Source organism: Heptranchias perlo, chromosome 3 (assembly GCF_035084215.1).
Source record: "Heptranchias perlo isolate sHepPer1 chromosome 3, sHepPer1.hap1, whole genome shotgun sequence".
Lineage (NCBI taxonomy): Eukaryota > Metazoa > Chordata > Chondrichthyes > Hexanchiformes > Hexanchidae > Heptranchias > Heptranchias perlo.
In genome coordinates this window covers 123,420,041-123,447,403 of record NC_090327.1, presented here as the reverse complement: position 1 = coordinate 123,447,403, position 27,363 = coordinate 123,420,041, and the positions used below count along the sequence as shown (strand labels likewise).

Below are 27,363 nucleotides of genomic sequence, written 5' to 3'. Positions count from 1 at the left end.
TCAATATTATCAATATCATGCAGGGAGAGCCTAGCTTACAGGCGCTTCAAAAGTTGGTCTGGAGTTCCTCTCTCCCATGTTTTAGTGGACATGTTAACCCAAACAATATAAATGGATTAATGCCTGCGTTAAAATAGCAACAATAGAAATTTCAGACAAGTGTTTATCTGCTATTATCTCCCTCATGTAATTTCAAGGCCTTTGTGATTTGTTGGGAAGATATTTGAAAGAAAAGAAAGACTTGCATTTATATTGCACTTTTAACGACATTAGGACATCCCAAAGTGCTTTACAGCCAATGAAGTACTTTTGAAGTGTTGTCACTGTTGTAATGTAGGAAACACAGCAGCCAATTTGTGCACAGCAAGCTCCCACAAACAGCAATGTGATAATGACCAGATCATCTGTTTTTAGTGTTGTTGGTTGAGGGATAACTACTGGCCAGGCCACCAGGGAGAACTCACCTGCTCTTCATCGAAGTAGTACCGTGGGATATTTTACGTCCACCTGAGGGGGCCTCGGTTTAACGTCTCATCCAAAAGCTTGGTCAAAGAGGTAGGTTATGAAGGAGGATAGGGAGGTCGAGGCAGCGAGCTTTAGGGAGGTCGAGGCAGCGAGCTTTAGGGAGGTCGAGGCAGCGAGCTTTAGGGAGGTCGAGGCAGCGAGCTTTAGGGAGGTCGAGGCAGCGAGCTTTAGGGAGGTCGAGGCAGCGAGCTTTAGGGAGGTCGAGGCAGCGAGCTTTAGGGAGGTCGAGGCAGCGAGCTTTAGGGAGGTCGAGGCAGCGAGGTTTAGGGAGGTCGAGGCAGCGAGGTTTAGGGAGGTCGAGGCAGCGAGGTTTAGGGAGGTCGAGGCAGCGAGGTTTAGGGAGGTCGAGGCAGCGAGGTTTAGGGAGGTCGAGGCAGCGAGGTTTAGGGAGGTCGAGGCAGCGAGGTTTAGGGAGGTCGAGGCAGCGAGGTTTAGGGAGGTCGAGGCAGCGAGGTTTAGGGAGGTCGAGGCAGCGAGGTTTAGGGAGGTCGAGGCAGCGAGGTTTCGGGAGGTCGAGGCAGCGAGGTTTCGGGAGGTCGAGGCAGCGAGGTTTCGGGAGGTCGAGGCAGCGAGGTTTCGGGAGGTCGAGGCAGCGAGGTTTCGGGAGGTCGAGGCAGCGAGGTTTCGGGAGGTCGAGGCAGCGAGGTTTCGGGAGGTCGAGGCAGCGAGGTTTCGGGAGGTCGAGGCAGCGAGGTTTCGGGAGGTAGAGGCAGCGAGGTTTCGGGAGGTAGAGGCAGCGAGGTTTCGGGAGGTAGAGGCAGCGAGGTTTCGGGAGGTAGAGGCAGCGAGGTTTAGGGAGGTAGAGGCAGCGAGGTTTAGGGAGGTAGAGGCAGCGAGGTTTAGGGAGGTAGAGGCAGCGAGGTTTAGGGAGGTAGAGGCAGCGAGGTTTAGGGAGGTAGAGGCAGCGAGGTTTAGGGAGGTAGAGGCAGCGAGGTTTAGGGAGGTAGAGGCAGCGAGGTTTAGGGAGGTAGAGGCAGAGAGGTTTAGGGAGGTAGAGGCAGAGAGGTTTAGGGAGGGAATTCCAGAGCTTAGGGTTTAAATAGCGGAAGGCACAAGCGCCAATGGTGAGGCAAAGGAAATCTTGGATGCACAAGAGGCCAGAATTGGAGGAGCACAAAGATCTTGGAGGGTTGTAGGACTGGAGAAGGTTACAGAGATAGGGAGGATCGAGGTCATGGAGGGACTGGAACAAAAGGATGAGAATTTTAAAAGGTGAGGCGTTGCCTGACCAGGAGCCAATGTAGGTCAGCGAGCACAGGGGTGATGGGTGAACTTGGACTTGTTGTGAGTTAGGATACGGGCAGCAGAGTTTTGGATGAGCTGAAACTTACGGAAAGTGGAAGATGGGAGGCCGGCCAGGAGAGCATTATCTTCCATAGGTTAGGTTCCTCGGATGTGCCTTGTTGACAGGAAAGAGAAAAGGAGGCAGAAAAACAATAGCACAGGGCCACTCTCTGCAGCTTTAACTAGTTAACGTGTAGTGGTGAGAATAGGGGACTATACATCGGTTTCCGATACATGGATTGTGTGTATGGGCAACAACCCTTAAACATTTTATGTAATAAAGGCAACTTCATTTCAACAGAACAGACACTCTCGTAGAAATAAATGGCAGATTTAAGTCTTTTACACTATTAACAGATGTGCAGTATATTTTCACAGTTTTATCTTACACTAAAACACACAAGCAATAGGAGCAGTTTAACAAACAATTCTTCACTGCCTTTAAACGATTTATTTTACAAGGCAAAATATCAAACTTAACATCAGAGCAGCGAGAATTTGTTGCCATAATATCTGCTTTGCTAATAAAACAAAATACAACGTCAAGATCTTTCAACCTATAGTACAAGTACTACATAAGGAGGTGAACTATTTAACACCACATGGATTAATATACGGTGTAGGATGGGTTTCTGGTAAAAGAGGTTATTCTTACGAGACCCTCAGCAAAATACACACGGTACCTATTATCATGATGAGCAACAAGAACTAAGCTGAAACTATTTCCTAAGTGTCACGGTGCAAAACACCCTTCAGATTCATCAAACTGCTAAAATGACACCAATGTTTAATCGCAAGACTCAGCGCACAGCTACCCAAGGTTGCGCCAGTATTCAGTGGTAATGTTTTGAAGGGTGAAAAATAATTGTACAGAGTGGTGCTTTTAAAGTACATATTATAAAGATGTAACCTTTAGGCCCAACCCCCCACCCACCCCAATTCTGATGGCGCAACAAAACTGCAGTCAGTCTCAAGGACAAATGGCCATACACCAGGCTGTATACAATCCAAGACATGTTATCGTGTGGGCAAACTATTGTCCTAAAATTGTATTCATTGCTTTTCAGAATGTTATCAGCTGTATGGCAACTGTTCCATGTGAAAAATAAAGTGCTCCTGTATTTTGTTGGTGAGGGCGGCCCTTGCACTGGGGTGATTAAAAAAATAGATCATTTCTACGGCACGTCACAAACCACTGGATGTGATTTTTATTTTTATTTTTAAAAACAAAACACGTCAATTGTTTAACTATTTCTGCTGGTCAATAATGAGAAATGTCCTTTCAGTTTTTTGGTTCTCTTCTTCATCCCATCACCGATTATTACAAATATATGAAGCAATGGATAAACTGATGACTTGATAATCCCAGACAGATTTGTCAATGGCAAATTCTGCTGTATGGTATTAATAAAACTGCTGGATAAGCAAGACACATTTATACAGAAAGTGACACAAATGCTGTGAAAGATTATTTCAGATTATCAATGCGTTGAGATTAATGATGGTCAGGTTTACCAGTCATCGCTGAACCTATATTCAGCACTTAACCCAATCGCCAGTCTGATGCTTTCTGTAGTGCTGTTGGCAAGGACAGATATTCTGTGTTCCAGTGTTTAAAATGCCATTCTTAGTCTACAGTTAAACTGTAGCTTTTGCATTGAGAGAAAGAAAGCAAGATCTCAAATAGGAAAAGAAAGAACTTGCATTTCTATAGCACCTTTCACAACCTCAGGACGTCCCAAAGTGCTTTACAGCCAATGAAGTACAGCCATTGTTGTAATGTAGGAAATGCAGCAGCCAATTTGCACACAGCAAGGTCCCACAATCAGCAATGTGATAATGACCAGATAATCTGTTTTTAGTGATGTTGGTCGAGAGATAAATATTGGCCAGGACACCAGGGAGAACTCCCATGTTCTTCTTTGAAATAGTGCCATGGGATCTTTTACGTCCACCTGAGAGGGCAGACAGCACCTCAATTTAACATCTCATTTAAAAGACAGCACCTCCGACAGTGCAGCAATCCCTCTACTGCAATGGGAGTGTCAGTCTAGATTATGAGCTCAAGTCTCTGGAGTGGGACTTGAACCCACAACCTTCTGACTCAGAGGTGAGCGTGTTACCCACTGAGCTACGCCAGTCACAGTTGTGTGCAAACATGAAAATGGCAGTACAGTTTTGATCCCGATCTGACGCCGTGCTCAGTGAAACCAAGTGCCCGTCTCACACCAGTTTGAGATCCAGTCAGCTGCAGTATAACTCCAGTCCGATGCAAAGCTGCATTTTAAGACGTTTCCATGGGACAACCAGGGAACTTTTTAAACATTTCGCACATCTTTTTTAATGCTGCGAGGGAACTGAAGCTCCCGTTCACACTATTTCTAACTTTAAAAGCGAAACCATTGGGAAGTGCAATTATGCACGTATATGCAAAGCTCATTTGTGCCCAACCTCACTGTAACCTAGATGGATGCACAGCTAGTGCTATAACTGCAGATACTGGTCAGTATAACTGTCATTTAGTTTTACATACACTGTAGCAGGCTAATGATAAACAGTCTTACTCAACCAACATTTTCTCTGTTTAGGACTACAGTAAAGACTTAGTACAAAGTCTCCATCTCTGTGAAAGAGGTTACAGTATCATAGAATCGTACAGCATAGAAGGAGGCCATTTGGCTCATCATGCCTGTGCCGGCTCTTTGACAGAGCTGTCCAATTAGTCCCACTCCCTTGCTCTTTCTCCATAGCCCTGCAAATTTTTCCTTTTCCAGTCGAATTTTTTGATCGAGACCATCTTATTTCTTAGACTATTATCAAACAGTACTTTTTCTCTCTCAGATGTCTGTGCTTAGACTTACTAGCAGAGCAAACTGCTTCCATCCATAACTTAGATTACTGTGTACAGTTCTGGTCACCATATTATAAAAAGAATACAGAGGCACTGGAGAAGATGCAAAAAAGATTTACAAGGATGATACCAGAACCGAGAGGTTATAAGTATCAGGAAAGACTGAACAGGCTGGGGCTCTTTTCTCTAGAAAAGAGAAGGCTGAGGGGTGAGCTAGTAGAGGTCATTAAAATTATGAAGGCGTTTGATAGGGTAGATGTAGAGGAGATGTTTTCACTTGTGGGGGTGAACCAAAACTACAGGCCATAAATATAAGATAGTCACCAATAAATCCAATTGGCAATTCAGGAGAAACGTTTTTACCCAAAAAGTGGTAAGAATGTGGAACTCACTACCACATGGAGTAGTTGAGGCGAATAGCATAGATGCATTTAAGGGGAAGCTAGATAAGTACATGAGGGAGAAAGGAATAGAAGGGTATGCTGTTAGGGTTAGATGAAGTAGGGCTGGAGGAGGCTCGTGTGGAGCATAAACACCGGCATAGACCAGTTGGGCTGAATGGCCTATTTCTGTGCTATAAATTCTATGTAATTCTACGTAAGCTATGTTGCACTGTGACATGGATACATCACTCATTTGGAACATACTGTTATGTTAATTTGCTGGTAAAATATTTCAGACAGTGGTCTTTAATCTTCAATAAATTTACCATACCCAATTTTGTTTGTCTCCCCTCTCTTCTCCAGAACACCTTGGCTCCTGCTGGTATATGGTCCATCAGGGGATGGCTGTCCTCACCCGAGTGGCCATTCTTGGCTTGTAACTCTAGACAGTGGGCGTCAGCCGGCTATTTGACAGGGTGCTGGTACCACGGGTGAACTGGATCCTATCCTTTGCCATTGTCCATACAGGCACCCTTCTGAGCAGGAGTAACTGGATAGTGATTTGGTTTGGAAGCCTTGCTGAACCTCTCTTTCGCCCTTCCCCGGTGCCCCCCACCCCAGGGGCATTGGGACCCACGGTGGAACCCTACTGCTTTGCTGCGATCAGCGATCTCAAACAGAACGGGGGATCAACCTGAATTTTCCCAATCTGTATGGATTAGTGCTTGTACCGTACTGTGAAGTGCAATCACCCACTGATCCATTGGATGAACTATCATTTTGTCTTTAATAGTAACGAACAAAGAATGTGCAAATTTTATGCAATTAACAAAATAAGGAGTACACTCTGCATTATCCACAACAAAAGGAATACAAGCACAAATGTATTTCATCCCAGACCAAAATACACACACACACACACACACACACACGTACATACATGATTAATCCTCGTGGATTAAACAAGGAAGAATTCTGCAGAGATAAAAGATTACTCCTTTTGTAAAAAACCCTGTTTTTATTTGTTCAATGAAAGTGAAATGAGAAAATAAATACGTATTAGCAGCTCATTCTGGCAATACTTAATGTTTCACAAACTGCAGATGTGAAAGTACTGTTGCTACTTACACCCCAGGGAACTAAGAGTATTAAAAAATTCTGAAGTAAATTGTTAGGCGTAGTGTATGTGCATGCTTGACGTATGCCAAGTAATTTTCGGTGTGTGCCAAACACTCGCACGTGCTATGCCTTGTAATTTACCAGAGAAGTTCTGCATTGGGCCTAAGATGCATTGCTTTACTTTCTTACCTGTGCCGGTCCTGCTTTAACCCTTTCAGCACTGGTTGGTCTTCACAGCTTTTCGAAATAAGCATGTTTTCTGATGCAACTATGCTAAAAAAAAATCTCGGACTATTTCTGCCACTGGGTCATATGAAGTAGAATTTTTTTAAATATGTAAAACTGCAGAATATTTGAGTCACAATATTCTTTATACTCTGAGTAAAACATTTATACACAGTAAATAATGGATCATAGGAACAGGAGGAGGCCATTCAGCCCCGCGAGCCTGTTCCACCATTCAATTAGATCTTGGCTGACCTGTACTTAACTCCATCTACCCGCCTTGGTTTCGTAACCCTTAATACCCTTGCCTACAAAAGCCTATCAATGTCAAGTTTTGAATTCCTGGAAATAAATGCAAGGCTGTCACCTCATTGGGTGCAAATTTCCACTTGTAGCAAAATTGTAAATTAATTTACAAACAACATGTTCACGATTTTGCTGCATATTGTGAACAGAACAAATCTTCCCCCATCAAGGGATTCAGACAGTACTGATACCAAACACTGACGTTTCAGTGATTCGTAACTTGTCATCAGGACCCCTAAGAACGGTTCCATATTCAGTCCCTAGAACTATTTAAGAAAAAGTAGATATTGTTTAATACGCACATGGATGTTCTGTGCTTTGTTTGTTTGGATCTGCTGTGGGTGTTTGCAGCATTCACATTATGGGTGATGGTGTTCAGAAATGAAGACAAATGGTTAATGATATCGGCACTCAATGTTTATCGAGACAGTTGATGAACAAAAAGCTCTATGTCCATTCTGTGCGATGCTGTAATTATGTTTTGTTTGCAATTTTATTTTGGTGCAGAAAAGGGGTACTGTCCTTTTCAGTGAGAGCAAAGGATTAACTCTTTGAACACAACTAAAACCCATATGATTACCTTGACCTGCAGGTACTCTATACGGTGATGGCAGAAAGTAAAAAAAAGACTTGCATTTATATAGTGCCTTTCATGACCTCAGGACGTCCCAAAGCACTTTACAGCCAATGAAGTACAGTCACTGTTGTAATTTAGGAAACCCGGCAGCTAATTTTCACACAGCAAGGTCCCACAGACAACAACGTGATAATGACCAGATTATCTGTTCTTTAGTGATGTTGGTCGAGGGATAAATATTGGCCAGGACACCAGAGAGAACTCCCCTGCTCTTCTTCGAAATACTGTCATGGGATCTTTTATGTCCACCTGACAGGGCAGAAGGGGCTTCAGTTTAACATCTCATCCGAAAGACGGCACCTTCGACAGTGCAGCACTCCCTTAGTGCTGCACTAGGAGTGTCGGTCTAGATTTTGTGCTCAAACCTCTTGGAGTAGCACTCGAACTCATGACCTTCTGACTCAGAGACGAGAGTGCTACCCACTGAGCCACAGCAGACACAAGGTAAAAGGAATTATGTGCTAATTTTGACTAAAACTCAGTGTGATGAGAGAATTTACCTTACATGTAGCATCATGTGTTAAATCAAAAGTATAAGCATTTTAATGCAACATCATAAATCACAGGTCCAGGAATAGCGCATCAGAAGGTCTGCTGGGAATTATTTTTAGCGAGCAAAAAAGCAAAAAAAAAGTAAGCAGCTGGGTATGTAAAACTGGATAATAGTTTATTTAATTAGAGTTGGATAAATATAAATTTTAATAAGTCAAGACGGGCTGCGAGATCAATAGGGATTGATTAAGAATGTCGCTTTTCAAAACAGATTTTATCTAAAATACATCCTGTGAGCATCAGACAGTATTTACTGCAGCATCATTTTCAGAAGTGTTAAGGTAAGATTGTCAGCACCAGAAAAAACAAAGAAGGGCAGGATGTTGTAAATCGGTGCTGTGAATGAAACTTTCCAGTAGAAAACCAGCAAGAAGCACCAGGCTTTAAAATAATTCTTTTTTAAAAAAAAGGCTTTCAAAAGATAAATGTGAGATGTCAAGGATCGGTTAATATGTGTATATATATATCGCAGCCACATCCTTGTCCGAATTGGGCAGCAGAGAGAATGCAAGAGCTACTCTTTCGGTTGGGGCAGACTGGACAGCAGCACAGTAACGGACTTGGCAAAAGGATATTCAGCACGGGGTTAGCGCTGCCCTCACAGGAGGCACACACTGATACTGGCACACACACACACACAGACAGGTGCACATACAGGCGCGTACACACATACACTGATACTGGCACACACAGACAGTCAGGTGCACACATACAGGCGCGCGCACACACACACTGATACTGGCACACACAGACAGTCAGGTGCACACATACAGGCGCGCACACACACACTGATACAGGCACACACAGACAGTCAGGTGCACACAGACAGGCGCGCGCGCACACACACACACACACACACACACACACACACTGATACTGGCACACACAGACAGTCAGGTGCACACATACAGGCGCGCACGCACACACACACACACACACAGTCAGGTGCACACATACAGGCGCGCACGCACACACACACACACACACACACACACACACACACTGATACAGGCACACACAGACAGTCAGGTGCACACATACAGGCACGCACACACACACACACTGATACAGGCACACACAGACAGTCAGGTGCACACATACAGGCGCGCACACACACACACTGATACAGGCACACACAGACAGTCAGGTGCACACATACAGGCGCGCACACACACACTGATACTGGCACACACAGACAGTCAGGTGCACACATACAGGCGCGCACACACACACACACTGATACAGGCACACATACACACACACACACAGTCCAGGTACAATGCCTCTCCCCTTGTAGAAGTGAAGCTTGCCTTGTTAACTGCCTATGATGATGGAGGTGTTTTTGAGCTGCAGTCTCGCACAGATTGTTCTAGACCTGGCCTCTCAGGGAACATATATCCACCCTGAGCTGGGCATTGGGCACATTTAATCAGCAGCTAATAACTGTACAGGAGGAGCTGTTCGCATTCATAAATCAATGTGCAAAATAATTGCTAATACACTAGTTATCGATTAGCGCGCTGACGCTCATTTTGTGGCGATAGCTGAGAACTAACAAAGTGACAAGGGTAAAGTGTTATTTCTTTCACACGCAGACAGCTGGGCTGGAAAAATGACTCCAGCAGGCAGTAATTCTTAATTGACACCTGTCAAGATAATGGCAGCAGTCACAGCTGTTGTCGGAAAATTCATCCCCAGCCCTGTTCATCCGTCAACCTTAATACCCTTCCTATTCACGATTTTTTTCACCCTCCTTCCTAATGTACTTAAATTGTTCCCGCTTTCGTACAAACCCCAGATTTTGCAGTAACTAAACCGATCCCTCCATCACCTCATAACGTCAGATCCAACACTTCCTCAAATGGTCTTCATGTTGGGGGCAGAGGAGAGTGGGAGGGGGGGGGGTGGTGGAAGATGGGGAAGAGGTAGCAAGGATCAGAATATCACAAGGTAGCAGGTTACAACCAAAAGGGATGGGATGCAGTAAAGGGTTTACGACATCTAAACGTGCCATTGCACATCTGCCGTTTCATTTTAAAACCTGACGCCAAGATAAAAACATCAAAAAGCGGGTTATACATCATCAGTTGCAGAATTATTTGGGACAAAAAAAAAGGATGCAAAGTCAAGAAGGATAGCCAAATAATAAAGGTGATTTCTATCTTGTCTGTAATAATCCCTTCTGCAAAACCTTGAAGAGTCATAAATATTTTGTGTGCATATATAAAATTTTATGGAACTGAATATTTTCCCTTTCCCGGTGGAATAATCATTCAAACAAGTGAAAAATAAAAATGATCATACAGACTGAGTGTTGTTTAGCAGCCGCACAAAGTGTCTGAGAATCAATTGAAATGGTTGCACCCAGATGTTCACTCCCATACAATAAAACAGAACATCTCATTGGTAACAGGGAGTCCACAAGCATACTTTCTAACATGTGACAGACTGCCACTCGTGTAGTTACAAGTCTCTGACATGCACAAAAGACCACGGGTAACTTGCCTCCTTATCAATTTCTTTAACAGGTACAGGTCAGCAGTGGCAGGGATTTTCTGACTGCATACTAGCCAGCCTTTTGTCCCCTACCATTATAAACAAAAGCACTTGCATCATGGTGAGGGCAAAAAAAAAGCCCAGCTCGGTAAGTGCAAAGGGTTAAAAGGTCACTGTCGCCCCACTAGGGAGGGTGAGAAGGTGAATGATTATGGAGACAGCTAGGGCCGTAACAAAGCTTTGGTGCTTTGAAGCTACCCTCATTTAACATGGCTTTGATGCTCGCAGGTCACACCCGAAGCTTCATTACAGGCCTAAGTTTCCAGTTCCCTGGTCTTCGCTGTGCTTCCCCCAGCCCAGCACCTCGCTCCCTGCCTCCCTCCCTCCCTCCCTCCAAATGCATAAGTGCCCAAAGCTTCCAGGCTCCAGTGAAAGATTTTTAAAAAAGCAAACAGGTTTGTCATCTTCCTAGTAACAATTTGGGATAGACTAAAGTTATAACCTGGTAACAATGTGGGATAGAGGAAAGTGTACTAGCTGTGATGGGAATATCCACACGCAGCTATGGACTCAGAATGCATTGCAATTTCTTTCAAAAGTACGTCTTACAACAGTTTTAACATAGCAACCTTCCTGATGAACCACTTGAAAAGTTTCATTAAAGGATTAGGGACCATTTGCAGCCAGCCATTACTTTGTCTACTGAAAAGTGAGCAGCTTGTTTTCAAAAAATTAGCAACTTGTGGCTTCTATTCAAGAAGTTCCTGACTACACTACTTTCTTTAAAAACTGATGGTACATATCAGCTTTCCAATAATGTTCTTATGCATTTCAGCTATTCCTAACCAGCTGTATTTGAGTGTGTGGCTTGATTGGGGGGTGGGGGGGGGGGAAAGTTAGAAAGAAAAAACAGACAGACAGACTTGCATTGATATAGCACCTTTCATGACCTCAGGACATCCCAAAGCACTTTACAGCCAATTAAATAATTTTGAAATGTAGTCACTGTTGTAATGTAGGGAAACGTGGCAGCTAATTTGCATTCGGCAAGGTCTCACAAACAGCAATGTGGTAATGACCAGATAATCTGCTTTAGTGATGTTGGTTGAGGGATAAATATTGACCAGGACACCGGGGAGAACTCCGCTGCTCTTCTTCGAAATAGTGCCCTGGGATCTTTTACAACCACCCGAGAGGAACTGTTGACAAATTGCTGACAGCAATAACTTTAAAAAGTACATCTAAATTGATCACAGCAATTCAAACAAGGGACTTGTGCTATCATAGTCTTTGAATTTGGCAACACAAGACTTGGGAAAGACAAACTTCAATTCCAAAGAAGAATCCCAGTTTCTCAATATGGGGCACCAAACTGTGACTCCACAGATGTTGGGAGATAACTGACATGTACACTCCTTAATTTGGCTATTTTCCTAGTGAAACCTTCCCTATTTTATTCAGTTTGACACATTCCCGTTATGTATCTACATCACATCAACTTGAAGCATAGCTGTACTTACTAATTGTCCAAGAATTCCAGAAACATTAATACTTTTCAGAACAGAAAACAGTTTCATCAAATGGAAAAAAGTGCCATTTAATATTTTGCAGCTTCCTAAAAAGTGTAATTTTTTTTGAATTGGACAGTCATTTTTTTAAGAACCAATAAACATGATAAATGAACTTGTCTAATGTCAATGCTTATATCTGTATAAAAAGGACCCACCTGGTTCTCCTTCCCCTCCCACTTAAATTAGTCTGTTGACACAACTCACTACAGCTACTGTGGGTCTACACAAAGTACATTTTACTGAAATCTGTGAAGTTTCAAACAAAAGAGAGAAAAAAAAGACACCCAACTGCATTGTACGAAGAACATCAACTTGATTAGAGACGAGAATGTTTATTCTAAAGACCCCATTGCTGAAGTTTTTTTTAAAAATGTATTATGAGAACCGTTCATTGAAGTTGCATTATCCTCGAGCTCCCACATGGTGCAGCTGGTTACAACAGCGAGTGGCTGAGCAGTACTGACCAGAAAGGTCTTAGGTTCAGTGTGGAGTTAGATGATCCCAGTGGGGCGGTGGTAGCAGTGCAATAAATGGCCTCAGCATCTTGGGTTAGAAGGGGAGGGAGGGAGGGAGGGAGGGAGGGAGGGGAATGGGTTACAGTTCTTGATCCCGATTGCTATCCAGTAGCCCTGCTGGAAGTGGACATGGGGTCTACACAAGGCAGTGGATAGGATATCCAGGAATCAACCCACAACAACCAATAGGAGCGGTCACATGTGAAAGGAATGGTTGGGATTTCAGGGAACCTTGCAGAAGACTTTTAAAAATGGGGTTCTAAATGCACCACAGAGCCTTTCCACCCCAAAGCAGTCAGAGAGAGCCGACTTTGCAATTACTGAGGGAGGGAGGGTGGAAGATGGCTGAGGGAAGAGAGATCTCCTCAAAGAGCCAGACAAGGACTGCGGAGACAGTGACCCACAAAGGAAGTCCATAGTGAGTTTAAAAAGCATTAAGTCAGGGGATCAGCTTGATGTGATCTTGTGTAGAGGTTAAGGTTATGTAAGGATAGCAGAAATAATGAGATAGGAAGGTCAAGGGTAAACACCCGAGAACTCTGAGTAGGTGCAGAGAACTGCAGTTGCAAATAAGGTGGCATGTTTTGGACAGACAAGGAGTGATTGGCAAGCAATATCAGGACTTTGATCTGGTTAAATCTGTGTTGCACTAGTTGATGTACTGCATCATCACAGAAAATAGCTCTTACATCTACACAAAGCGATGATTCTCTCTTTTGGGGGAGGGGAGGGAAAGGACAGATACAGAAGTAGCTTGGGAAGGAAATAAGGGTCAGATTTGCAGTGAGAACATTTCTACCAGGAGATAAAATGTCTCAATTTTAATAAAAGAAAGAACTTGCATTTATATAGCACCTTTCAGAACCTCAGGACGCCCCAAAGCACTTCACAGCCAATGAAGCACTTTTTGAAGTGCAGCCACTGTTGTAATGTAGGGAAACGCGGCAGCCAATTTGTGCACAGCAAGCTCCCACAAACAGAAATGATAATGACCAGATAATCTGTTTTAGTGATGTTGGTTAAGGGATAAATATTGGCCAGGACACCGGGGAGAACTCCTCTGCTCCCAGGTATCCCAGTTTAATGCTCAGCTCTCAACCAGAAAGTCATGAATTTAAGGCTTGGGATTAACTATCATATGAACTTGCATCTTTAATTTGTCAAGTTTTCAAATGAGAACTGTACACGGGTGAGATACTCAAACTCAGAGATGAGGATACCCAATCTTACAGCACTGGCAATGGAGATGGAGTTCGCCACAGCTGGCAGAAGGCGGCAAGAGACAAGCAAAGCAGAAAATGGGAAATAAAAATACAAATAATAAATCTGTGGGTAGTCCCTAAAACAGTGCACAGAATGTTAGCAGGAAAAAAAACCCACTCAAGCTTTATTAGGCTAAGGCTGCCTGGGCTTTCAAAGAACATGTGGTAAAGGTGAACACAGTTTGTAAAAGAAAGAACTTGCGTTAATATAGCACTTTTCACGATCAAAGGATGTCCCGAAGTGTTTTAAAACCAATGAAGTACTTTTGAAGTGTAGTCACTTTTGTAATGTAGGAAATGCGACAGCCAATTTATGCACAGCAAGGTCCCATAAACAGCAATGTGATAACGACCAGATAATCTATTTTAGTGACGTTGGTTGAGGGATAAATATTGTAGTCATGAGTTCTGGCTGTTATTCAATACAGCCTACATTTTACATTTGACTACAGAAAGGGACAAAAAGTGATATCTGCAGTAAAAAAAAAGTTTCAATTTGTAGAGACGGAGTCTAATTGATACGGCCTAATTGATATCTAATGGCATTACATATCCATTTTTCTGGATTGAAGGGGCAGAAAATCATTTTGGAGGGGGGTTAGTAAACAAATATTGTTAAAATACAGCTAAGTTCAGAACTCTGGGGCATTTTGCCTGGTGCCTTCAGAATGGGAACACCACAACATGTGCTGTGCTGTTGTTAAAGTGGGCTCCATTTATGTCGGAGCAGTGCTTAATATTCCAAGCCATTTACAAATATAAGTGAGTTGAATTATTTCTAACCCAACAGTTTATTCACACAACAACAAACTTACCACTGGAAAAATATGGTGAAGTTTTACTGAGATTTTCAGATGGGCCAGTAAAATGTAAAAGTCTCCTCCAAACTAGCTGATACATTCAGACTGCCAGAATGTCTTCCCGAAGTAAAGCTGGTGAGTTATTCTACAATTTCAGCAATTTAGTCGTTCCGGAATTGTGGCTTAAGCTGTTACCTGTGGCATAGGATCAGGAGTAGGCCATTCAGCCCCTCGAGCCTGTTCTGCCATTCAATTAGGTCATGGCTGATCTGTATCTTAACTGCACCTACCCGCCTTGGTTCTGTCACCCTCAAGACCCTTGCCTAAAAAAAAATAATCAATCTCAGTTTTGAAATTTTGAATCGGCCGCCAGCCTCAAAAGTTTTTTTTGGGGAAAAAAAAAAGAGAGTTCCAGATTTCCACAACCCTTTGAGTGAAGAAATGCTTTCTGACATCACCCCTGAATGGCCTAGCTCCAATGACCCTTGTTCTGAACTTCCCCCACCAGAGGAAATAGTTTCTCTCTATCTACTCTATCAACTCCTTTAATCATCTTAAACACCTCAATTAGACCACGCCTTAATCTTCTACACTCGCACGTACCTTGGCTTTATAGGGCATTAAAGTAAAAGAGAAAGGGGAATTTAAAACAACAGTTTGCCCCACAAGCACACCATCAACACTTGCTACTAAAATTAACTTTTTTCCAGTGGCGCACATTTTGGGCACCTTCTGTCACACGTACACAGAACATCAGCACCAAGAATGGGCAAAAAGGCTTCATAGTCACAAAATGTTATACCGGGCAGTGAAATTATAAAGAATAAAAACATTTATATTTCCTTCATTCTTTGAAGAGACAGGCCTGTAATGGGCTTCAGATATGATTTAAATCCAATAAAGAATTATAAATCCAATAAAGAATTCAGGAGAAACTTCTTTACCCAGAGAGTGGTTAGAATGTGGAACTCGCTGCCACAAGGGGTAATTGAGTCGAATAGCATAGATGCATTTAAGGGGAAGCTAGATAAGTACCTGAGGGAGAAACGAATAGAAGGATATGCTGATAGGGTGAGATGAAGTAGGGAGGGAGGAGGCTCATGTGGAGCATAAACACCAGCATGGACCAGTTGGGCCGAATGGCCTGTTTCTGTGCTGTAAATTCTATGTAATTCTATGTCCAACCAAAATGTTTATTAAAAAAATTACTGCCATGTCAAAAAAAAAATACAAAACCTGCAACAAGCATTTAGATCTGAAGGAAACTAGCAACTCAGCTAATTTTTTTTAGTCTGGCTTTATTGCTCCGTTAGAACCAGAATTACTAAGGTCATTAAAGCAGCATTGTCTCTGTGACATGATTAGTCAGGTAGCAAAGTCCATTTGTCACCTGCACCAGTAAATTGAGTTAATACTGCACTACGGGCTATGGGGACTGTATAATATCAACTTGATCACATCAAACTGACTGCGAACCTGACACCTTACTAAATTTGTCAGCATTAATCGTTAAACCTGTCACAAATCCATCAGGTTTACAGATAATTAGAGGCTTGGTAATGAAGCAGGCTAAACATCCCTTACTTTTCCCTCCTTTTTTTTTTAAAAAAGTGATAATTATGAGGCCTCCTAGTTTACGAGAGGCCATTTCCTCCGAGCCTTTTCTCGCTGCTGTAGAAGCAATGGGACTATCTCAGGCTCTTCCCCCTTTCCTCCCCATCAGCTTGAACTCCTATTTACATACTATATCTGTTGGTCCCACATCTTCAGAACCATTTCCTGGCTACCAAACAATCAATTTTTAGACACTCATGATACTCTCAGGAAAAAAAAAATCATCAGTTATGCAAGTTGTAACAGCGAGACAAGCCAAGAGACAGCCTAATGAACCCATATTTCATCTATAAAATGTGCTTAAAATGCCACGATAAAAGATACTTTACCATCTTTTCAGCTAATTTTCTATCAGTTTAAACAGCAGATGACTCAGTCATCAACTCTTCATTGCCATTACAAACCTGCATTTTGATTAAGTATGCCAAATGTCGTGTACGGGAAAGAATGGAAACACTATAAGCCTGCCAACTTTTGATTGGCCATTAAAGCCAATGATGTATGTGCCTGTCAAAAGAGAGACAATTAAATCAATATTGGAAAAAGTCGCCTTGATGGCTTGTTTCTATGTAAGAGCTGTCAGGACAAATTACCATGCACCATCACGCTTGTGTCAGTTGTTCAACCCCCTTATAAAAATATTTGTTGTTTAAAGTTGCAGATATCTGATTCCCCATGACTTTTTTTAAAAATCGAGGCCTACAATGTCATCTACACTGACCCTCCTGCTCTCACATTTTCTTTTCAAAAAAGCATGTTATTCAAAGCATGTACAAGCAGCAGTTTATTTAATAGGACGGTCTCAAGTTTTTTTTAAAAAAACAATTCATTTTGGATTGAATCGAATAATTTCTGTAGGGGGGGGGGGAAGGATACTGTAGCTTTAAAACTTGGATGGGGGGAGGAGGGGGAATGGGAAGAGGAGGAGGAGGAAGGGGGAAACAAAGTTAGGGGAAAAAAACACGATAAGTGACCTGACTTGCAGAGTGTAACGTCAGGAGTGGACCATGTGGGTTGCTATGGTGAGTGATTTATTGATGTTTATCAGGAATGAATAGATCAAACGCTGCCCAGATGACAGAGGATCAATCACACATCAAATCAAGGATGGCAATCGTCTATTAAGGCAGAGAAAGAGAGAGAGAGAGATAGCAAACTAGATCATGTTGACCAAAAAAAAATCTCAGAGAAAACATACTTCTTTTAAAATTTTCTATTGATTTCGTTATGTGCACGTTCCAAGGGGTTACCGATTCCTCAAAGAGAGAGTGACCATTCAGAGAACAACAAAAAAAACTTCCAAAATGGATCTAGAAAGTCTATGCTGCACATGTTGAAAAAGGGAAGGGGGGTGGGGGGGCCTTGATATTTTAAGACATCCTTTCTAACAGCAGAGGCAGTTTATTTGCAACACTCCAACCCCAGAAAAAAAATACCACTTGTCATGTCTTTAAAAAAAAAATCATATTTGTTGGAGTCTCAATGCTTAAATCTATATTATTAAAAAAATAGGGACTCCTCACATACTGTAAGGGAAAGAGTGAGGGAGGGGGGAGACAAAACATACAGGTGGGTGGGGGGGGGGATACAATTGTATGCGACCAAATCCACGACGCAGGAAAAATAACATGACGCTGACAGCATTTGACAGACACCTGACAAACTACGCCGCTCACACCCGGAGATGGAAAGGCAAATAATATAATAAAACCCCTACAAACCACCAAACACATATATATATATATACACACACACGACGGGGCAATAAGAAAATGGGATGTAAAAGAGAGGAGAGGGGGATTAAAAAAATACAACCGTTTCTTTAAGAATAACAATCTCCACAGCCTGCATTTGGATATAAAAGGTACAGTACCTGAATGAAATGCTAAGAAAAAAAAAAATTAAAAGTGCATCTTCTGTCCCTGGGTCTTACCTGCCGAGCGCCGGGGAGCTTGCTGCTTTCTCCTCGGCATGTCTCTGCTTGCTTCTGCTGCCGGCCAAGAGTTTCCGGAGTTACTACTTTAATTTTCGGTGTTTTCATGCAGACCGGTAAAAGGCAGGAGGCGAAAGTGTAGCAAATGGATTTTTTTTTTGAAGTATGTGTGTGGGTTTTTTTTAGGGGGGGGGGGGGGGGTGGGGGGAGGGAAAGGAGGGAGGGGGGAAAGGAAGAGTTTAAAGAGGAGAGGGGGGGTCTTTTTTTCTCTCTCTCTCTGCTAAGGTCTTGTTGTCAGTAAGCTCCGCAAAAGCCTCCTCGGTGACAGGAGATATCAGAGAGACTGAGAAGGGTTTCAGTCACTGCCTCATATGCACAAGATAGACATACACTCCAGTTACTTTGTATCACAGCCTCTTTTCTCTCTTTGCCCACTTTCAGTACTTAAATCAATGCAGAGAGGAGGCAGATAACGCACATCTCGCACAGTTGAGTGAGAGAGCCGTGAACTATTTTTCCATTATTATTATTATTTTTTTGGAGAAACTCTGGTGGGCTCCGGGGAGATGCACAATATCCACCCAGCAAGACAGTCTCAACTGATCCACAGAGCCATCGAACAGCACTCAGTGCAAGTAGTCGTCTCCTCCTTTATTACACACACCAGTGCATTGCAATGCTCCTAGTTCTCTCTCTCTCTCTCTCCCCCTTAGGAAATATTAAAATAGTGCAGCAGCAACAACAATAAAAAAAAAGCCTTCTGGTTGCAATCCAAATTTACCAATGTTAATATTGTGTCTACAAAAGAAAAGTATTTAGACCCACGTGATTTTTTTCTTTTTTTTTGCGCTGCTGGGTTAGTCGCAATTTGTTTGCATTTCTGCCAGTGCAGTTTCAAGATGAGGATTAAGCTGTTCTGCTCAACAAGTAACAAAAGATTTTTTGATTTTTTTTCTCCTCCTTTTAAATCTTTAGTGCTTCCAAACTTTCAGGGCGACTGCGTTCCAAATTTTTAAAAAATGTTTTAAAAAATACGTAAGATTTCAGATCAGCCGGCCTTGGGTTTTTTTTTGTATGTTTTATATTGTTCTTCCCAGTGTTATTTGCGAGGCGGTTTATTCATATAAAGAGAAACTTTCCAGCCAATTTGTGGGAAACAGTCGAGAGTCTGGTATTGTCACTAAGAGAATGAGTTTCCAATTGAATGGATGTCTGTCTCTCTTTAAATCAATAATTGTTTTTTTAACTCCAGAACTTCGGGTTACTGTTGTACTGATAATATTGATTTCTTTTTTTTTCTCCTTCTACTTTTGGTTGGTAGTTGAAACTCGGCTCCAGATTGATTCGTTACACCTTTGAGGAAGTGAATATTTCGTACGGGAAGAGGAGGGTCTGTCTCTCTCTGTGTTTCTCCAGTGATCTTATTCAGTAATATTACTCCATACAATTGTATTTCCACTACCTCCCACCCCTCCCTTTCTGTCTTTGTATAGAATCTGTGCCCTTTAAAACGTGATATAAACAATATTTCTTAATAGCAAGTCCTTTATAAAGAAAGCAGTTGTTCAAATATATGCTGATCCACAAGGCAACAGCAACAGAAAAGTCTGTGCATTAACTGTTGGGGCACTTCCTGAACTTTTGTTACGTGTTTTTCCTCTCTGTGCACGGTGCCTATGACCAATTTTTCTTTAGCAGGGAGGCTGTTTTCGGCCATTCAAAACGCCGCTGCTGCTGCTCGGCGGGTTTCCGCGATCCCTCTGGTGAACATGTCACACTCGCATCGTTTCACGGACTCCCAGGCCTCGACTGTCCCCGGCACCATGAGAAAGCTCGCAGTTACAACACTCAGCCCGAACTTCAGAGAGGCTGTTTGCGTCCAATCTGTCCGCGTTCCTACCCCCTGGAGACGGAGAATTACTGGTACGGAATCGGTGAGTTGATTATTATTATTTTGCACGCTCTCTCTCTCTCTCTCTCTCCAGAATTTGGTCTTGATCTTGACAGCGTGAAGTAAAACTTTGCTGTGCTCCGAATTTACCAGGCGCAGAAATGGTCGGTCAGACGATTTTGCTCATATATATATGTAAACATATATATAACAATCTGGTGGTGATCCTAGTCTCGCTCCACTTAGCCACAATTCCTCTTGAGTTTTCTGCTGAAAAGAAAAAAAGGAAGGAGGGGGGGTTGGTGGTGGAATAATCAGAACGACCCACTTGCACTTGAGTGTTGGAAGTGGGAGCTAATACGTCCAAAAACAACTCCAGGTTCCGCCCTAACATCTGTGCATTTATCCATCCGTCTATCCGTCCATCTATCTGTCAGTCAGTCAGTCAGTCTGTCTGTCTCAGGGTGCCCGTGCGTCAGCTCCAAGCGCGGTTACGTGGGCTGTAAACTGACACAGATACACTGACTGACTGACTAACTGGGGGCAGTACATCCAGAGACAGAAAAAGATACAGTACTACACAACTCCACGCAAACCCTGCCTTTAAACAGCTAAAACATACATATACATTGCAGGACGAAGCGTGGTTTATTGCAACATATAAGTCAGTTACAGTAATGAATAGGTTCGCCTTTTAACTCTTTCCCCCCCCCCCTCCCCACCTAAATATTTAAATAGGCGAATGGCTTGATTTGCATATTATGTATACATATTTATATATATATATATATATTAAGGATATCAAATCAATAACCAGGCCAGTCACGTTTCTTTTGTTTCTAAAGAGAATGCCCGTTTTTACAAAACAAACCGTGGGATTTGCATATTTTCCCCGGTTTCACTGTCTTTTTAATAGCGAGGTTGTCACTACTGTATCGCTACATCTTCCGTCTCAGCGCTGCCGTACAGCTTTATGGATTATTACAACGCGGTCAGTTATATAATGAAACGACCTTTTCATTTAAATAGCCACATTTAATGTGGACCTAAACGCTGTAAAGTATATATATATTCTATTTTTGTGCATTATAGAGACATAACTATATAGCAAGTACGAAATGCACCTCCCATCTATGCTGGGCAGCTTTCCCTGGAAGTGGCAACGCGGGTCAGTATTAAGCGTAGTTAGGGAAATGTTCCGTATTCCGCCGTTACAGTATTAATCTAATTGAGATACACGTGTATAGTAGTAAAGAAGTATTTGACATTCAAATATTTAACACTGCCCTTAACTATTATAGGTGCCATTTTACACAAATATTCAAACTGGATTCTCCTCAGTTTCCAGCGTCAGTTCACACTTGCCTGATGTGCTTCACACAAGTAGATTAACGAACCGCGATCACTTCTCCTATTCCACACAGCATTTTAAAGTGTATTCATATTTTAATCTTGTATTATGAAGTTTGCTACACATCATTTATCATGAGCATTTACAAATTTAGAGAGGCTCGTAAAAGGAAACATGCACATAGATGTCTTCATTTTTCATCTAAATGTTTTCTGGGTTAAAATGGAATTTGATTCGCCTCCCTCCCCGCCCCACTTTTGCGGTTAATCGATCCGACCACGCCACATAGTTAGTTTATCGACGCACTCCTTCTCTCGTCAAAATATCCTTCTTCTGTCCGACATTGTACAAACTACATTGAAAGAGAACTTAGAGATGTGAATAAATGTCTTGCGTTCAAACTCACGAGTGGGACTTAAACAGACTATAATCTTACTTTGCTTTTATTTTTCTTTCTTTCAGACAGTTACCCTATGTCACAGGACTGGAGTCTATATTTTATCTTTTACCTGGGAGGGAGGGTAGAAGGTTTAACATCCATCTCGTTGTTCTGAACTATTAATAACAAAGGGAAAAAGGGGGCAATGGTTTAGTGCTGTATAACTTATAGTTCAGACTGCCTATATGGCGTGCTCTTTAAGCTAACTGCACCTTTAAAAATTAATCTGAGATATGATTTCGATTTTTTTTTAAATCACTAGAAACGCGTTTTATCAATGCAATGAAACTAGCATATTTCAGTATCCCCTCTGCTTACAAATGCCTCCTGGTGTTTTTAGGTAAACTTATTTACAGTTTTGCCTAGGTTTGTTTAGTTGTAAATAAAGTCTAACCAGGCCTGGGAATGTTGGATTTCAAATATTTTATATATTTTTTAAATTGCTAACGTCCATTAAAAAAACAATGAAAGCTGCACCGTTCTGGGATTCGTGGGAGAAATTAGAGAACTCTAATAATTCGATATAAATAGTGTATTTGTTTAAAAAAGATAAATGGCAACCAGGATTCTGCATTTAGACACGACACATACATGAGCAGATAAATAGCAGCGTGTTTTCGCTGCGTTAACCTCCCCATTGCCGCGTTCTGTCCTTTACAATCTTATTGTGCTTTGTTCTGAATCGCAGTTTTAAGTCAACAATTTCTTTAAAACAACTGGATTGCTTGTGCCACTGTAACCCGATAGGAGGGTATAACTGAAGAGCAGGCACATTTTTTTGGTATTGGTGCAGCAGTACTCTGTACTGTTGCAGGTTATACACGCAAGAAACAGGGTCCTCTTACACTCTTTCAAGAACAGATGTGGGACCGATGCAAAAAAAAATTGTCAGCCAAGTTGTACATAATATGAGGACCACATTTGAATGGACAGTGGAACGCTGTCGTGTCCTTTTCCCCCAACGATTTACCCAGTTTCATTTTGTCCAATATCAACCAATCAGTGATGTGTCCTCCCGACTAATTTAGGAGTGTAGCCGCCAGTAAATAAACATATTTCGAATAATAACTTATATTTAAAAAACACATGAAATATTATTTGAGGGGGGAACAGGATGAAATAATTCCAGGAATTTAAATCAAAGTACAAAAAAATCAAATCGACGTGACTTGGAGCAAGAGCTCGGGTCGTTTTAACTTTATACACAAACACACTTTCTTTCTCCTCCCCTCTCTCTGTGTTAAACGTTACTGACCGATCAAGTTTTAATGTCTTGACTGTGTCAAGGCTGCAACAAAAAGGCCGGTTAACACGAGTAACGTAATGGAAGGTTATCAAAGTCAGCAAACGTCTCTCTCTTTACAAACCCGAGCAAGCAGAGAGGGCAAAGGCGGCTGGCAGAACGCTCAGACATTTGAACCCCATCTCTTCCCTACAAGATGAAGCTTTGGGCAAGGGACTTCAACTAGAAGGTCCCTTAATACTGCAAAAAATGCCCTCTCTATAATTTAAGGTTACCAAAAGCATCATTTAATTCCATTCCACATGCATTAAAAATAAAACTGAAACTAATTTTAATCTTGTCATTTAAAAAAAAACATTTTTAAAACATAAAGATTTGCTTATGCATTCAATCCAGACCCAAAAAAAAAGGTTTAGTTTGGCGCACGCTTTTCCGAATATAACCAGAGACTGGAACTTTTGAAATTAGTTTTATTTTATAATCTTTTTGGTCATTCAATAACCCCTTCGGTTTCAAACAAGCAGGTCTTTTTCTCCCACGCGTAATTTGCACAATATTTGTAATGTTGAATATTATGAAGGAGAATGTTAAATTGTACCAACTGGAACGAGAGAGCATTTAGTATTTTTGGTATAATTAACCCTCAGAGATCATGATCTTGTTAAATATTTTCATTTTGATGTAGAAATGTACTGCAGCAGGTTTGGAGCGGTTTAACCCTTTCAGTATATCATTTTATTTATCGTATGCACCTTAACCATTAGGACTAAATTAAAATGCTTTAGACTCCAATTGTGTGGATCAAATCGCATCATACAATTTTTAAATCGTACAGTTTGATCATTTTTTTAAAAAAAACTTTTTTGTTCTTTTGCATGCCACATTACGTTTTCAGTCGCATCGCATCCACTACCCATTGGATACTGAACACACAGCATCCAACATACTCGTTCTTTACTATTTTAGTTGCTACGAAAAACGATTTACTGCCGAGTTCTAGTACAGAGTGAGATCCGGTAATTCACAGATCTGCGTCTTCGTTCTCCGCAATCTCCGAATAAACATAGAAATGGGAGTTTCATTTCATTTTTGAATCAAAACTGCAACTGCGGCGCTTAAAGGGTTATCTGCCACGGAGTGAAATTAGAATGGTTCCAATGAATGACCAGTGACCTACTTAACATTCACTCCATTATCCTGCACCAGACAGCGCACCTCTGCATGGGTATCAAACAATTATCCTTAAACTGCGCGCACGCAAGGATTTATTTTGTCCTAGGATGTTGGGAAAAGAGGGGAGTTTCACCAAAAGTAGTCAGGAAACGTTACTCTTAACTGCATTGACGCAAGTAACGCTTACTTGCTCCCCTTACATTCCTGGGGAACGGCAGATGGCCATGAGCTTGGAGGAAGGACACGGGTTTGTTCCACACAAGTATCTACTCCCTTTCAAGTTAAAACTATCGCCGTTTTTCGAAGTACGAGGTATTAAAAAAAATCCTGACTTGTTTCTCCATTCTTTGGTGAGAAAGCTGCCTCAGCATTCAACAGACTTCAAGAGCATTTTATTGCAATACTTCATTGCCAGTGACATTCATTGCCACCGGATTGACCACGGCTCTCTTATACTCCCAGTAATTTGTTCAATTTATTGGCCAAAAAAAAAGTTTGCACTTGACTATACTTTCTGATCATTATTTGGAAACGACGGCTTTTAATGTCGATTCATTGAGGAACTGGATTGCTGGGTGAAAAACAAATTGAATTGACTGAAAACCGTTCCTAGAAGTTAAAGGGACTTGTAGAGCAAAGTAGAATCAAGTGTCTAATATGCAGTCAAACAACCGTATAATATACATGATACACGTATTATGGTAGAAATAAATCTTGATGAACTTCCAATTCACTTCTAGTTAGAATCATAGAATTTTACAGCACAAAAGGAGGCCATTTTGGTCCACCCACTCTGAAAGAGCCTGTCCACTTAATCCCATCTCCCTGCCCTTTCTTTATATTCTTTTAGTTTATTATTTATCCACCTCCCTTTTAAAAGTTATAATGGATCCCACCACTGTTTCTGCTAGGACACTCTATGTTTTAATAACCCTGTGTAAATTTTTAATAAAATCTCCCCTCCTTTCCTTTCTGTGGTGATAAATTAACTAGAGCCCTCTAGTTAGACTCACTGCCCAGTGGAAATAATATTGCCCTGTTTATCTTATCAAAGCTCCTCATAATTTTGAACACCTCTATCAGATCTCCTCTTAACCTTTTGTTTCCTGATGCTATGAGCCCCAGCCAGTCAATACAAATAAAAACAATCCTCTTTACATACAAGCATGCATGGACATTATTCTTTTTTGTTCATCCCAACTCTTTGTTCTTACAGGATTGTTGTACACAATATTTCAGTAAAACAGCTTGAACTTCGCTCTATTTTTATTGTGGTTCAAAACAGGTTTCCATTACCTTTTTAAAGAACCATCTTCTTATGCATGCATTTCTGATACATTTTTTTAAATGCTGCATACATTTCAAAGACTTACTATTTATAGGGTGTTACCAAATAATTGTCTATTTACTGATTTTTGTACTCTAATGCTGTCCATAAACAAGTTTTAGTCAATTGACTCTACTAAAATCCTTAAGACTAAAGGATGAATTTCTAGGATAATGATTATTTGAATTTATTTCCAACATGGTAATTCTAAAAATATTGAGTTATATTTATAGCATTATAATAAGTAGCAGAGGTATAATTTCCTTCTAATCAACTGCACATTATTTCTCTGTAAAGTTGCAATATTTTCTGTATCATGCTGCACTACTTTCTACTGTCCATTACACACAGAAACCTGCAAGGGTGTAAAACATGGTGCTCCAGAAACTGTAGCATGGGGGAATAAATCCCTCCACTTTGGTCAATCCTTTTCCATCACCTTTTATCAACAAGGAGCATAGTGCTTGAGATCCAGATGAGAACTGCAGCATACTGAATAAAAAATATAACATGGAACTCGTCCTGCACTTCTGAAGCACAGGGCCATTGCTGCAAATAGTAAGACAAAAAAAAGAGATAAACCTGGCAAGACATTGTAAATAATAGCAAATAGAAGAGAGCGATCTTCAGGGCTGCAATTCAATCCAGAGGTTCAGCCGACAGGTATAAACTGTTTGAGTATTGCCCTTGCAGTTTATGAATCTGTGTGAACCTCTCAATTAGATTACGGTCTGGTGATTCCTCTCTGCTATCCATTGTTTTTTTATACAGTATTTCTGCATTCTAAAGTACACAGTTACAAAAGTACAAATATATATGTATATCGTAATACATGGATGGAACATGTCAGAATTGATATGTTCTTATAGAGTATTAAGCATATATCTCATTTTCCAGATTTTAAACTTTATCAAGAGTATACATTTAAGAATACTACATATGTTTTTTTTAACGCAGCAAATTGGAAGCAGATTCAACAGTAACGATCATAAGGAAATTAGATAAAAACCTGAAAAGGAAAAATTTTCAGGGCTATGGGGAAAAAGCAGGGGAGTGGGGCTAATTGGATAGCTCTTTCAAAGAGCCAGCACAGGCACGATGGGCCAAATGGCCTCCTTCTGTGCTGTATGATTCTATGTAGTGTGATGTAGGAAACAGTCATTTACTTACAAAACCACTGATATATATTTCCAGTAATTGGACAGTGTAGGACTAGAGTGTTTTGTAGCTCCATCACATACTGTTAGGCTGCTTGTTCTCACCTACAATACCCCACATGCTGAGTTCCCAATTTCAGTGGCTTTTGGGCACATAGATAGTTCTCTTAAAGGGACTTGGAAGGTGAGTTAGGCCAAGCCACTCTCACGCAGCTCCTAGTTGTCAGTCACAGAAGGATATTAGGATGGACTTGTAGTCGTCAGCATGAGGACCCTGTTGGCCAGGATATGGTGTGAGGCGAAATATCTTTTTCAACAAAAAAAGGTCAATTTAGAATTGTTTAATGGACAATGGACTGGAGATGTGGTGTACAACTTATTGGAATGTATGTTATAACCAGACTCTGTAACAGACTTGGTTCTGCTAGTAGCGTCTGAATTAAGACTGAACTGGTGCTATACCTGTTACTATATCAACTTGCATTTATATAGCTTCTTTAACGTAGCAAAACATCCCAAGGAGCGTCACAGGAGCGTTATCAAACAAAATTTGACACCGAGCCACATAAGGAGATATTAGGACAGGTGGTCACAGAGATAGGTTTTAAGGAGCGTCTTAAAAGAGAGGCGGAGAGGTTTAGGTTTACATAAACATGTCCTTATTTTATGGATTTGTAAATTTAGTCTGCATTTGCATGGACTTAACTTT

The 27,363-nt window shown here is 41.4% G+C and overlaps 2 protein-coding genes across 4 annotated transcripts in view; one reads left to right on the top strand and one right to left on the bottom strand.

The window, feature by feature from the left end:
* tshz1 (teashirt zinc finger homeobox 1) overlaps positions 1 to 20,422 on the bottom strand; it is a 213,441-nt gene extending 193,019 nt beyond the window's left edge. For all 3 annotated transcript variants that reach the window (XM_067981931.1, XM_067981930.1, XM_067981934.1), the window contains exon 1: positions 18,074 to 20,422. In XM_067981931.1, the coding sequence (XP_067838032.1) occupies positions 18,074 to 18,113 (40 nt within the window). In that variant the 5' untranslated portion in view covers positions 18,114 to 20,422. The remainder of the gene's footprint in view (positions 1 to 18,073) is intronic.
* The window catches only part of LOC137320206 (prostaglandin reductase-3-like), a 60,305-nt gene continuing 52,818 nt past the window's right edge, over positions 19,877 to 27,363 (top strand). The window contains 1 exon segment of the mRNA XM_067981935.1: positions 19,877 to 20,007. The gene's annotated coding sequence lies outside the window, so the exon portion shown is untranslated.